This window comes from Ursus americanus, chromosome 2 (assembly GCF_024610735.1).
Source record: "Ursus americanus isolate L20-20 chromosome 2, mUrsAme1.1.p, whole genome shotgun sequence".
Classification (NCBI taxonomy): Eukaryota; Metazoa; Chordata; class Mammalia; order Carnivora; family Ursidae; genus Ursus; species Ursus americanus.
The window spans coordinates 14,858,621-14,871,778 of NC_142128.1; the positions used below are offsets into that span (position 1 = coordinate 14,858,621).

The 13,158-nt window shown below is 42.1% G+C and overlaps 2 protein-coding genes across 4 annotated transcripts in view; one reads left to right on the plus strand and one right to left on the minus strand.

Moving 5' to 3' along the window:
• The window catches only part of LOC123784713 (S-adenosyl-L-methionine-dependent tRNA 4-demethylwyosine synthase TYW1), a 210,644-nt gene extending 205,916 nt beyond the window's left edge, over positions 1-4,728 (minus strand). For all 3 annotated transcript variants that reach the window (XM_087868361.1, XM_087868364.1, XM_045786138.2), the window contains exons 1-3: positions 4,548-4,728; positions 3,554-3,684; positions 2,796-2,933 (exon numbers count right to left, since the gene is read on the minus strand). In XM_087868361.1, coding sequence (XP_087724487.1) covers positions 2,796-2,933; positions 3,554-3,684; positions 4,548-4,551 — 273 coding nt within the window. In that variant the 5' untranslated portion in view covers positions 4,552-4,728. The remainder of the gene's footprint in view (positions 1-2,795; positions 2,934-3,553; positions 3,685-4,547) is intronic.
• A 766-nt stretch (positions 4,729-5,494) lies between these two features.
• Positions 5,495-12,904, plus strand: SBDS (SBDS ribosome maturation factor). Its single transcript, XM_045786137.2, has 5 exons — positions 5,495-5,855; positions 6,529-6,658; positions 8,278-8,478; positions 10,038-10,202; positions 12,116-12,904. The coding sequence occupies exons 1-5, from the start codon at positions 5,728-5,730 to the stop codon at positions 12,242-12,244; spliced, it is 753 nt and encodes a 250-aa protein (XP_045642093.1). The 5' UTR covers positions 5,495-5,727; the 3' UTR covers positions 12,245-12,904.
• Positions 12,905-13,158: the final 254 nt, after the last annotated feature.

Sequence of the window (13,158 nt, forward strand, 5' to 3'; positions counted from 1 at the left end):
AAAAAAAAAAAAAAATTGAGGTGTAGTTAGAGGGAGATGTGGGGCCAATAGGTCCCATGGCATGCCCTGACCCACCGCGCACAGAACATCTGGCGAAAATTTATAATTAGAGAACACAAATCTGTGCACACAATAATAGAAAATCCACAACAGCTACCCCATCATTCTCTCCTAAATATTAAAAGAAAACCATGGATCGCAAAGAATACCATAAGAACAAGTAGCAAGAAGGAGAAATAGCAACAGAAAAACTGAGAAAGCAGATAAATCAGGGAACAGAAAAACGAATTCATTGAGATATATTCTTTTTTTTTTTTTTAAGATTTTATTTATTTATTTGAGAGACAGAGAGAGCAAGTGAGAGAGAGAGTACAAGCCAGGGGAGAGGCAGAAAAAGAAAGAGAAGCAGGGTCCCCGCTGAGCAAAGAACCCAATGCAGGACTCAATCCCAGGACCCTGGGATCATGACCCGAGCCGAAGGCAGACGATTAACCAACTGAGCCACCCAGGTGCCCTTATTGAGAGATATTCTTAAATCACCAATAAGATAATATAAAAACTGAAAAAAGTAGTGTTTTTGCAACTAAAAACATAATAGCCAAAATAAAACATTCAAAAAAGAAGGTTTGGAATTGAAATTCCACAACACGGAGTAGAAAGAAAAAGTTACAAAAAGTAAGAGAAGAAAGATTTAAGACAAAGAAGCCATTCAAAACCTCTAACATCCAACTAACAAGAGTCCCAGAAAGAAAAAAAGAGAATATGGAAGGGGAAAAAATTTGCCCAAGAAATATCTGCAGAAATGCTCACAAATCTTCAAAAGAGCCCAAGTGTCCAGCACAAGAGCTAATAAAAAAAGAGCCAATCTAGACACCATCTCAAAAAAGTTCAAACATAAGGGCGCCTGGGTGGCTCAGTTGGTTAAGCGTCTGCCTTCGGCTCAGGTCATGATCCTAGAGTCCTGGGATCAGCCCCACATTGGGCTCCTTGTTCAGCTGAGAGCCTGCTTCTCCCTCACCCCTGCTTGTGCTCCCTCTGTGTCAAGTAAATGAATAAAACCTGTAAAGCAAAACAAAACAAAACAAAGTTCCAAGCACTACGGACAAAGAAATGATTCTAAAAGCTTCCAGAAACAAAAAAATCAAGTCATCTACAAAAGAATGAGGAGACTAGCCATGATGGTGAAGTGACACCTTCGAAGTTGCAAGGAGAAACTAATCTCCCTTACCCAGCCAAATATGAATCCATTCAGTGTGAGAGCAGAATAAAGAAATTCAAATGGCACAGCTTTAAGGAGGGTCACCAAACCCACATCAACAAAGAGGTGGCCAACAATAAAGCCACTGAGATTTGAGGGATGTCTGGTTAATTAATATAAGGAGTCAATAACTTTTTTTTTTTTAAGATTTTATTTATTTATTCGACAGAGATAGAGACAGCCAGCGAGAGAGGGAACACAAGCAGGGGCAGCAGGAGAGAAAGAAGCAGGCTCATAGCAGAAGAGCCCGATGTGGGGCTCGATCCCATAACGCCAGGATCACGCCCTGAGCCGAAGGCAGACTCTTTAACCGCTGTGCCACCCAGGCGCCTCAGGAGTCAATAACTTTTAACTAACGTTAGTAATCTGGAAATATGGCACACACAGGTTAAAAAAAAAATAGCCATCAGGGGCGCCTGGGTGGCACAGCGGTTAAGCGTCTGCCTTCAGCTCAGGGCGTGATCCTGGCGTTATGGGATCGAGCCCCACATCAGGCTCCTCCGCTATGAGCCTGCTTCTTCCTCTCCCACTCCCCCTGCTTGTGTTCCCTCTCTCACTGGCTGTCTCTATCTCTGTCGAATAAGTAAATAAAATCTTAAAAAAAAAAAAAATAGCCATCAGAGGAACCAAAAATAAGAAATAGTTAAAAAGAGATTCACTACAGAGTTCTTTTCATTATGAACCCCCCACACCCTGGATTTGTTACAATCTCCAAGTGTTAATTTGATCTTTTAGGGAAAAAAACACACGAGAGAGGCTATGAGTGAGATCTTTTATAAATAACATAGAAGGACTTTGTTTTGGCTGCTCAGATGCCTTTTTTCCATTTCTTCCAGTTTCCCACCTCTGTTGTTTACAGGTGAACTTAATATTAAGTGACCTTCAACTGTTCTGAAAAACTAAGAAATAGTATTCTACAAAACATCCACAAGAGGGCAGTACAACCCTCTTTAGTACTACACAAAAATCACTCGACATTGATTTTTTTAAACTTCATTTTCAGGTTCACCTTAGAATCCTTCCCTGGAAAGCACTAAACAGTTGTGACCTTCATAACAAAGAAGCTGGCAGCATATACATCTGCAGCATATAGCGACTTTAGACAGTATTCAGTATCTACTGTTAACACTTTCAACACTATTAAATCAAAATACAGTTTATTAAGTAGCCGTGCGAAGTTGTGAAAGTCAGGACCCATACTGGACACTACTGCTGACATTCTCCTTTCACTATCCCCTACCTCTACACCCACCATCAATAATAGGCTTAGAACTCTCCATTCTGCTGAGGCAGAAGCAAGCTTCGAAACAAAGACCCTTCGTGACAGTGACCATCAGACACCACCAATCACGGGAATTGGCCACAAGGAATAAAAACCCACCCACCACCCCAGAAAGGAAAAATGTAAGCTGGAAAAGGGAAAAAAGAAGATGAAAAAAAACCTGAAGACTAATTCCGTTCACTGTTAGTGGACACTTTTAAGAGATCTTCTAAAAGATCAGGAAACCCAAGTTAAAGTATCACATGAAGTTCTTACCTTTGCTGTTCCAGTCTGGGAACCATAGAAAATCTTCACCCCAGACACAAAGACTTCCTTCTCTTGAAGAGAGATATAACCATTTGTCATCAAATCCTGAGTTGCTTTTGGAACAGATTTCTCCTGTGAGTTCTTGTCCTTGAAGATAAACAATTGCACAAAATCCATCAAGTTTGAATCTTTTCCCAACTTCAACAGGGACGAAAACTAGCAAAGATACTGACCAGTTTTCTACTCTCTTTATCTTTCTGATGTACTCCTCAAATATTAACCCCTTGATATAATCAGGTCCTTTAAAGGCTGGACCCAGATTTCTTAAGACTATAAAGATTCCTACTCCCTCCAGGACAAAACTATACACACGTTCATCCATAATGTGCTTTCATGGAATAACAGTAGGAACTTATTTACTGATTCTTAGTTAGTGGTAAGAAAAGAGAAGATAACTGCCCTTTGAAGATGCTGAAGAGATCTCTTTTTTTACAAGTTTAATTTTTAATTACAAAATCTTCCTGTATCTTAACAGTGAGACATCCACAGCCCATCAAAGAACACATAAATAACCGTCCATAATAACTTAGTCTCTAAAAACTGAGAATAAATTCTTCAGGTATTAAAAAAAAATGTCTAAACACCAAACATAAAAGTGACTGAAAGTTCCTTTTAGCTTTTCTAAAAACCTTAGAAAATCTGCACTCTAAACTCTCTATATAAATGTAATACCTTAACACTTTCCAATAAAAAATAATTCCACTTACCTGCTTCCTGATAACAATCTGGAAACAAATCCAAAGGCTAATGCCAAAGGCAAAGCCCAAATATATGTAAAACCTGTTTATCCACAATGACATTAAAGGTGATGAGAAGTCCCATGTATCCAAAGAAGGATCTAAATTTAAATGATACAGGTGATTTTACTTAAAGCTACACATACACAGGTGCTCTTCCTGATTTTAAGAATAAAAAATTAAAAAAAAAACAAAAAAACAAACTTCATTTTCAACAACCAGGCTAAGAAATCTATAAAAAAAAATCAACTCTAATAAAAATAATACACCACTGCACATGGTAATGATAAAATTATTGTAAGGATAAGGCTAACACAGGAAAATATACAAAATTGTACCTTCATTGGGATGTAGCATTTGGAAGCAAGAGAAGTTGAAACACTTCATGTGGAATTATGAATTTTGCTTTATTTTGTGTGCTCCATAAGCTTTAAAAAGTACTAAACTATTCCCTTTCTTCTAGTTTTAAAGACCCACTGCTACTTATAAAGGGTTTTGAACTGACCTCACACCCCATTTTTTGGAGGGAGATGTGAATAGACCTGGCCTCAAATGTTGAACCTGGAGGCAATTTCAAAAGGCGAAGCCTAAAATGTGGGGTTTACAGGTGCCGCTCCACTGTGGAAAGGGCAAAAGTGGCCTTTGCAGTTGCGGCTCCACCCTGGAAAAGACCAAAAGCCCTCAACACACGTGGGTAAAAGACAGTGGGCAGTTTGCTCTGCGTTTTATTTGAGGTTAGAAGCATAGCTCCTTCTGAACTCATCCCTAGCCTCACGAGGCAAAAGCCAGGTCAAGAGCAAGGTTCAGTACTCCCTTGCTGTCAGCGGCTCGCGTCCGGGGCTGACAAGTGCAACAATCTGAAGGACGGGGCCCGAGGACGCCACTCCGCTCGGAGAGGGTCGGAGAAAAACGGTTTCCTCTCTCCTCCCGCCTCACGAATTTTGCCCACCGGGGGGGCTCTTACCCATTCTTCTCAGAGCCCAGGCCCTGCGGCCCGACAGACCCTAGGGCTGCAGACTTGAAAGACCTGGCGGCCGGTGCGGATACCAGGAGACCGCCAAACTACCTTGAAGCACTACCAGTACACCCCACAGCCGGCAGCACTGGGGGCAGCCATGCCACTCGCCGGCCCGTCGGGATTGGCTCAGAGGGGAAGGGGCGGACCAGAGGGAAGCCCCGCCTACATCTCCGCGCGAGGAAACCCTCCTGGTCCGGCTCGGATTGGCTCAGAGGGGAAGGGGTGGGCCCCAAGGGAAGCACCGCCCTCGGCCAAGGGCGAGGAAGCCAGAGCGCATCCAAACGCTCGAGGATTGGTGCAGAGGTGCAAGGGGCGGACCCAATGGGGAGCAAGGCCAAGACGGGCGTGGCATCTGGGAAAGAAACAGGGGGGAAGACCGGCGCGTTAAAAAGGTATCGTCCACCAAATGCCATCGGTGGTCGCGTTTGGTCCTCAGTTGAAACACACCGACTGTAAAAAGGCATTATTTCGGGAAATTTGGTTATGGACTGGCCATTAGGTGATATTAAGGACTTGGTTGATCTTGTTGGGTGCATCTGTAAGGAGTATAGACAAACATATTTAAAGCTAAAATCTTATAATTTGCTTTAATCTCCAACAAAAAAGAGGGAGAATGAAACAAGAATGGCAAAATATTGTTAATTGTTGAAGCAGGGCGATGGGCTTGTGGGAGTTCATCGTACTTTTTTCTCAACTTTTTTATCTTACAATTTTTCCACAATGAAGAGTTAAGGTAGGTGTGGCCCCGAACTCTGCGGAACTAAGACGGACCGGCGCTATACGTTTCCCCCCGGTCGCGAAAACATGAAATTCACCAGCCAATCACAGCTCTTTAGCTCATTGGCGGAAGTATATTACATTAAGGAAGGGCGCCTCACTTGTGCGGCGCAGAACGATGTCGTAAAAGCTACAGTGCGCAGGCGTTGCTGCTCTCTTTTCCTCCCCTGGTGTCTGCAACACCTGACGCCTGCGCAATAAGTTAACTGGGTGTATTGTGGCGGCCGTTGGGGCAGTTAGTGGTCTAGCCGCGCGCCGCCGGGGCGTTACAGCGAGGCGCAGGTGATCGTCAGGCCGGTGGCGCGGGTTAGCCTTGGTTCCCCGGACGCAGCGTCTGTGAGCAGCCACCATGTCGATCTTCACCCCCACCAACCAGATCCGCCTAACCAATGTGGCCGTGGTACGGATGAAGCGCGCCGGGAAGCGCTTCGAAATCGCCTGCTACAAAAACAAAGTCGTCGGCTGGCGGAGCGGCGTGTGAGTCACCCTCTCCCTCCGGGCTCAGGCCGGACACTTGCCTCCGAGGCGGCCTACCCCTGGGCTTCGAATGAACTGGGGTGTTGGCAGGGAAAGAAATGAAAAATTTATTCCGGCTGTGAGCCTGAGAATCACTGTCCTTCCCGAGCTTAGCGCCTAAATCAGGGGTTCCTTTTTTTATTTGGTTAGTGTGGTTTAGGTTGTTGGTTTGGGTTTTGTTTTAATCGGTTGGTGTCGTTAAAGCTACAGCCAAGAAACCCCCCCCCCAAGATATGGTCCTTTCGCCAAAATAACATTAAAGGGTTGGGACCTAGTCTTCCAGATAGTTCCCGTAGCAATAGAACATCCTGATGTCACAGATCTTTGCCCAGTAGTTTCACCGAGGTGCGTAGTGTCTTCGCTGCTGCCATCTAGGGATCGGGATTCCCTGGCAGCAGCCCGCCCTTCGGCCCGGTTCAGGGTTTCATGCATACTCCCGTGACGTTTGTCTCCAGTGACTAAGTAGGAATACAAATCCGTTCTGAGTTTTGAAAATGTTCCCTCGCACTGAGGGTCAGTTGGGAGTATTTGTTGTTTCTTGGTGTTTATATCGTTGCCATCTTGTATTTAAATGTGAATGAATTTCCAAGTTTCAAGTGTGTTCACTTAGGGTTTTCTCTCCTGCTGTCAAAAGGGAAAAAGACCTTGATGAAGTTCTGCAGACCCACTCAGTGTTTGTAAATGTTTCTAAAGGTCAAGTTGCAAAGAAGGAGGATCTGATCAGTGCATTTGGAACAGACGACCAGACGGAAATCTGTAAGCAGGTGAGTTCTAACATCTACAGCATAATTGACGTTAGTGTTCTTTGTAGTAGAAGTACTTATAGGTGTGTTAAACTTTAAAACATTATTTTTGGGGAGTAGTTATCCTACAATAGTTCAACCTGAATAACATCACTTTTTTTTTTTTTTTCTTTTTGGAAAGAGTTGGGGGAGAGGGAAAGAGAAAATCTTAAGCAGGCTCCACACCCAATGTGGGGCTCGATCTCACAACCCTGAGATCATGACCTGAGTCGAAATCAAGAGTCAGATACTTAGTGGACTGAGCTGTCCAGGTGCCCCATAACATCACTCTTTTTAATTGAAGTATAATTACCGCACAGTGTTACATCAGTTTCAGGTGAGCATCATCACCACCTGTCAGTAAAGAGTGTTATTAGTCTTCTTGACTATATTCCATATGCTGTTCTTTTCATCTCTGTGACTTACTTATTTTATAACGGAAGTTCAAACCTCTTAATCCCCTTTATCTATTTCACCCATTCCCTACCCACCTCCCCTCTAGCAACCACCAGTTTGTTCTCATAGTTAAGAGTCTGGGTTTTTTTGTCTCTTCTTGTTTGTTCATTTGTTTTGTGTCTTAATTATACATATGAGTGAAATCATATGGTATTAGCCTTTCCCTGACTTATTTCACTTAGCATTATACCCTTTAGGTCCATCCATGTCATTGCAAATGGCAAGACCCATTCCTTTTTACAGCTGAGTAATAGTCCATTGTATTTCTATATGTACCATATCTTCTTTATCCATTCATCTATCGTGGACACCGAGGTTGCTTCAGTATGATGGCTGTTGTAAATGTTGCAGCAAACGTAAGGGTGCGTGTACCTTTTCAAATTAGTGTTTCTGTTTTCTGGGGGTACTCAGTAGTGCGATTTCTGGATCATATGGTATTTCTACTTTTAATTTTTTGAGGAACCTCCATCCTGTTTTCCACAGTGGCTGCACCAGTTTGCATTCCCACTAACGGTGCATAAGGGTTCCTTTTTCTCCACATCTTCGCCAACACTATTTCTTGGTTTTTGTTTTTTAATTCTAGTCATTCTGACAAGTGTGAGGTGATAACTCATTGTGGTTTTGATTTTCTTTCCTTTGATGACGAATGATGTTGAGCATCTTTTCAGGCGTCTGTTGGCCGTCTGGACGTGTCTGTTGACGTTCTCTGCTCATTTTAATCAGATTATTTGGTTTTGTTGTTGTGCAACATTGTTTTTAATAATCCAGGACGTGAACAATTTTGCAAAGCCTCCAAATTTCCAAAAAGCCTCCAAAACTTAAATCTTCTACTAAGTTTCTTTATTTTGTCCATGTATGTGTTTTTAGTGTAATATACCTGAAAATGGAATTGCTTTTCAAAGATTTCGCCATTTATAACCTTTGCAAGATTGCCTTTTCCCCTTTCCCCACCTAAATAAGGAAGATTTTCCAGCACAAGATAATCCAGTGTTTCCTTTAGGTGAAGCTCAAATCATTACTTGTGTATCAATAGCTGAGAAGGATGGAATTTAATTTTCTCCCCAAGTTACTAATTCTTGTGGTTAGGTAACAAATACTGTGCAATAAAGGCATTGCTTTTTTAAAATCTGTTGGGGTTTTTTTAGATTCTGACTAAAGGAGAGGTTCAGGTATCGGATAAAGAACGGCATACACAGCTGGAGCAGATGTTCAGGGACATCGCAACGATTGTAGCTGACAAGTGCGTGAACCCTGAAACAAAGAGACCATACACTGTTATCCTTATTGAGAGAGCCATGAAGGACATCCACTATTCAGTCAAAACCAATAAGAGTACAAAACAGCAGGTGAGTGGTTTTTAATGTCAAAAAGTATCCAAATGAAAATCAGTTTTCTCTGAAGAAAACATTAAAATAGTCTGTTAAAATAAAACGATGCTACTTAGAAGTAGTTGGGTAGAGGTTTTGGGGAGGGGGGAGGAAATGATGCGGGTTGTAGGGAGGAGTAATGGAATTTTTTTTTTTTTTTAATGAAGCAAAAATGTACTACAGCTCTCATCTTCCTTTCCAAATCAAACCTTTAAGGATAAAACTTGGATTTTTTTTTTTAATGTTTGTTTATTTACATGAAAGAGACAGTGTGCACAAGCTGGGGGAGGGGCAAAGGGGAGGGAGAGAGCCTCGAGTAGGCTCCACACTGAGCATGAAGCATGATTCAGGGCTCGATCCCACAACCCTGAGATCATGACCTGAGCCAAAACCCAGAGTCAGATACCTAACTGACTGAGCCACTCAGGTGCCCCAAAACTTGGATTTTTAAAGAGTCAGTTCAGCTCTGTATTTTACATTTTTTTTATTTACATATAATTCACATGCCATACAAGTCATCTTTTTTAAAGGTACAATTCAGTGGTATATTCACAAGATTTTGCATCCTTCCCTGTTACCTAATTTGAGAACATTTCTGTCACCCCCAGAAGAAACCCTGTCGCCATTAACAGTCACTCCTTGTTTCCTCCCTCTCACTAGTGTTTGGCAAATTTGTTTTCTGTTTCTATGGACTTTGCTATTCCGGACATTTCATATAAATGGAATCATACAATATGTGGCCCTTTGAAGGTTCGTACCTATTAGAGTACATGTCAGTACCTCATTCCTTTTTAGGACTCAGTAATAACCCATTGTATGGAAATACCATATTGATGGATATTTGCATTGTTTCTGCTTTTTAGCTCTTATGAATAAGGCTGCTATGAAGTTCATTATAAGTTTTTGTGTGTACATGTTTCCATTTCTCTGTACTCAGAAATGGAATCGCTGGGTCATATGGTAACTATATTTAACCTTTTGAGGAACTGCCAAACCATTTTCCAAAACAGCTGAAGCATTTTACGTTCCCAGTCAGTGTTCAAGGGTTCCAGTTTCGCCACATCTTTGATCATATTTGTAATTAATTCACCTGTGTATCATTCTGCTTTTGATTTGCATTTCTCTAATAACTATGATTTCAGCATATTTTCATGTGCTTATTGACCCTTGGTCGTCTTTGGAGAAAACACTGTCTACATCCTTTGACCATTTTTTAATTATTTGTGTCTTCATTATCAAGCTGTAAGAATTCTGTATCTATTCCACATACTGGTACCTCATCAAATGTGTGATTTGCTAATATTTTCTATTCAATGGCTTGTCTTTTCACTTTCTGGATATTTTTTTTGGAAACACAAAAGTTTGTCATCTTTAAGTCCAATGTACCTATTTTTTCCGTATGGTTGCTTATGTTCTCTGTGTTCTATCTAAGAACCGTCATTCAGCCAGATGGAAACTGCTTTGTTTTGAATCCCTTACAAAGTAAGGCCGCAGAAGAAGAGAAGGAATGGCCATCGTTTTCAATTTTGTCTCGCCAGGCTTTGGAGGTGATCAAGCAGTTAAAGGAGAAGATGCAGATCGAACGTGCTCACATGAGACTCCGGTTCCTTCTTCCAGTGAATGAAGGGAAGAAGCTGAAAGAAAAGCTCAAGCCACTGATCAAGGTCATAGAGAGTGAAGACTACAGTCAACAGTTAGAAATTGTGAGATGAAAACACTCTTATTCTTTTGCTTCCATGTTACCAAAGTAGTCTGTTCTCTAGTCATAAATGTGTAACAGACATTTAGAGGGTATAAACAGACATTTCCAAAACCTCTTACCTAGAATTAAGTAAAAATGTCAAGGTTTAAGTAAAACTAGTTTGTAGTCACGCAACCTTGAGATTTTTGTGGTTGTTAAGTCCATGCTCATTTCGGATGAGAGAATATATCTTACAGTGAGTCTTCTGTTATGAGGAAATTGGAAATAGGACTAAAAGTTGGACAGCCTTATTTACCACGGAACTTTTTTTTTTTTCTCTTTGAAGATTCATTTATTTGAGGGGGGAGGGGCATGGAGAGGGAGAGAGAATCTCAAGCAGCCTCCCTGTTGAGCACGGAGCCAACCCGGGGCTCAGTCCCACAATCCTGAGTTCACGACCCAGGACGAAACCAGGGGTCGGATGCTCAACTGACTGAGCCACCCAGGCGCCCCGTACCACAGAACATTTTCTAGAAGCAACAAAAGCATTGTGTGTTAGGTCCTCTCGCCCCACAGTGTCAGACCCAGTATAGATTTCATTGTCTGCGGATTCATGCCCTGAGAATTTGTAACATTTTCAGTTTAAATGAGCTCGAGCCTGGGACTGGTGAGCATTCCACTCAATGTGGAGCAATACATCCGACACTCCGAAGTTGTCAGATCTTTTCAAAACGTCACACGTGATTTCTAAATAGGCCTTCAAGCTTCTTTTTCTCCTTCTGATGTCAACAAAGAGAGGTGCTTTCACTGAACTGTAATGTCCATGCTAAATTTTAGTACAAAAAGAACCATAGTTTTCTAGTCCCATTCACTTCACAGCCAAGGAATCCAGAGAAGTCCTCAGGCAGGGAGGTGAATGCCAGGCTTACGTGCATACTTAGAAAGACAGAGGCTGACTCTGGAAAACAGTATGGAGGTTCCTCAGAAAGTTGAAAATAGAGCTCCCCTACAGTCCAGCAGCTGCACTACTAGGTATTTACCCAAAGGGTACAAACATACTGATCTGAAGGAGCACGTGCACCCCGACGATAGCAGCAGCAGCAGTAGCCAAACTGTAGAGAGAGCCCAAGTGTCCATCGACTGGCAAATGGCTAAAGAAGTTGTGGTACGTGTATGCGGTAGAATATTATGCAGACGTCAAAAAGAATGAAATCTTGCCGATCTCAACAACGTGGATGGAGCTAGAGAGTATAATGCTAAGCAAAATAAGTCAGAGAAAGACCTATGATTTCTCTCATATGCGGAATTTAGAAAATAGAACAGATGAATATAAGGAAGGGGGAAAAGACAAACATAGAGGGAAGCAGACACTCTTTTTTTTTTATTTTTTTAAAGATTTTATTTATTTGACAGAGACAGCCAGCGAGAGAGGGAACACAAGCAGGGGGAGTGGGAGAGGAAGAAGCAGGCTCATAGCGGAGGAGCCCGATGTGGGGGCTCGATCCCAGAACGCCAGGATCACGCCCTGAGCCGAAGGCAGACGCTTAACCGCTGTGCCACCCAGGCGCCCCCCAAAAAGAGACTCTTAATGATAGAAAACAAACAGGGTTGGTGGAGAGAGGTGGGTGGGGGGTGGGTATTAAGGACGGCACTTGTTATGATGGGCACTGGGTGTTACTATGTAAGCGATCAATCACTAAATTCTCTCCTGAAACCAGTGTTGCACTGTGTAAACCAGCTAGAATTTAAGTAAAAACTGGGGGGAAGGAAAGACAGGGCTGGACTAGAACCCGGTCCGCCGGCCTGGGCATCGTCTCAGCTGTGGCACTGTAGAACCGTAGCAGTAGGGACGTCCGGCAGGTGCTGTGTGTGTGTCTTAGAGGAAGTGGACGCTGTGTTCGTCCTCGTGGTCAGCAGCTGTGTTCCTTGTTTCAGGTGTGTCTGATTGACCCCGGCTGCTTCAGAGAAATCGATGAGCTAATAAAAAAGGAGACCAAAGGCAAAGGTTCTTTGGAAGTACTCAACTTGAAAGATGTGGAAGAAGGAGACGAGAAATTTGAATGACACCCGTCAAGCGCTTCAGCCCTAAAACACTAAGCATTTTCTTTTCCCACAGTCCTCTTTAGTTTCTGTGGTCTGCCGAATACTTGCTCCAACTATTTGACTTGACTCAAACTACTTTCCATCTTTGTGGTAATGTGTACACAAAAAGACTTTCCTAATAAGTATTACGCTGTGGGATTCACTCAGTTTTAATCATAAAGTGGGGTTTTAGGCAAAAATGAAAAATCCAAGATACAGAGGGCAGAGTAGCATTTTGCTCTGTCTCATGCCTCGTACTTTCCGACGTGCAAGTTACCTGAGGCAAGTCTTGCGGGTAAAAAGTTAAACTTTGTATGTTATAATATAAATGTAGGAGGGCATGACAGAAGGGGAGTGTTTGCTGAGGAAAACATAATGTCTTGTTTCTATTTAGTGAAATGTGTGGCCTAATACATAGCTTGGATGATGACTTTCTGATTATCTGAAAGGTAGCTCGGTGACGACCGCAGGACTGAAGTAATCTTCATTGGACATGCTGCCATAACCTAGATTATTCTCGGTAAAAATAAAGTCATTTGTTTCTAATCCATAAAGTTTATAATATATATATTAATATAGCGGAATTATATGTAATCAATAAAACCACTCTTTATTTTTATTAAACTATGGCTTGTGTTTCTAGACAGCTTCCACGCTCCCTTCCTTTTCTCCGCCTTCTGACTGGTAGGGTTGGAGAGTTCTCAGCAGGATGAAGTAAATCCTGTGAGGAGCGGTTGGAACGGCCTGTTCGGATGGACACCTGATAAATCTTAGTTATTTGGGAAGTAATTGAATATAATTCTTCTAGTACTTAAACACTTAAATGGACAACATGCAGGTTTTTTAAAATCTACTTATCTTCAAAAGAGATGTTCTAGAATACAAATTAGGGTTTC

What these genes read in the sequence shown, in the direction of transcription:
- SBDS (XM_045786137.2), top strand. Translation starts at nt 5,728, where the DNA reads ATGTCGATCTTCACCCCCACCAACCAGATCCGCCTAACCAATGTGGCC. An exon ending in GTCGGCTGGCGGAGCGGCGT is followed by an intron (nt 5,856 to 6,528) that starts GTGAGTCACCCT and finishes TGCTGTCAAAAG; the next exon opens with GGAAAAAGACCTTGATGAAG. An exon ending in AGACGGAAATCTGTAAGCAG is followed by an intron (nt 6,659 to 8,277) that starts GTGAGTTCTAAC and finishes GGGTTTTTTTAG; the next exon opens with ATTCTGACTAAAGGAGAGGT.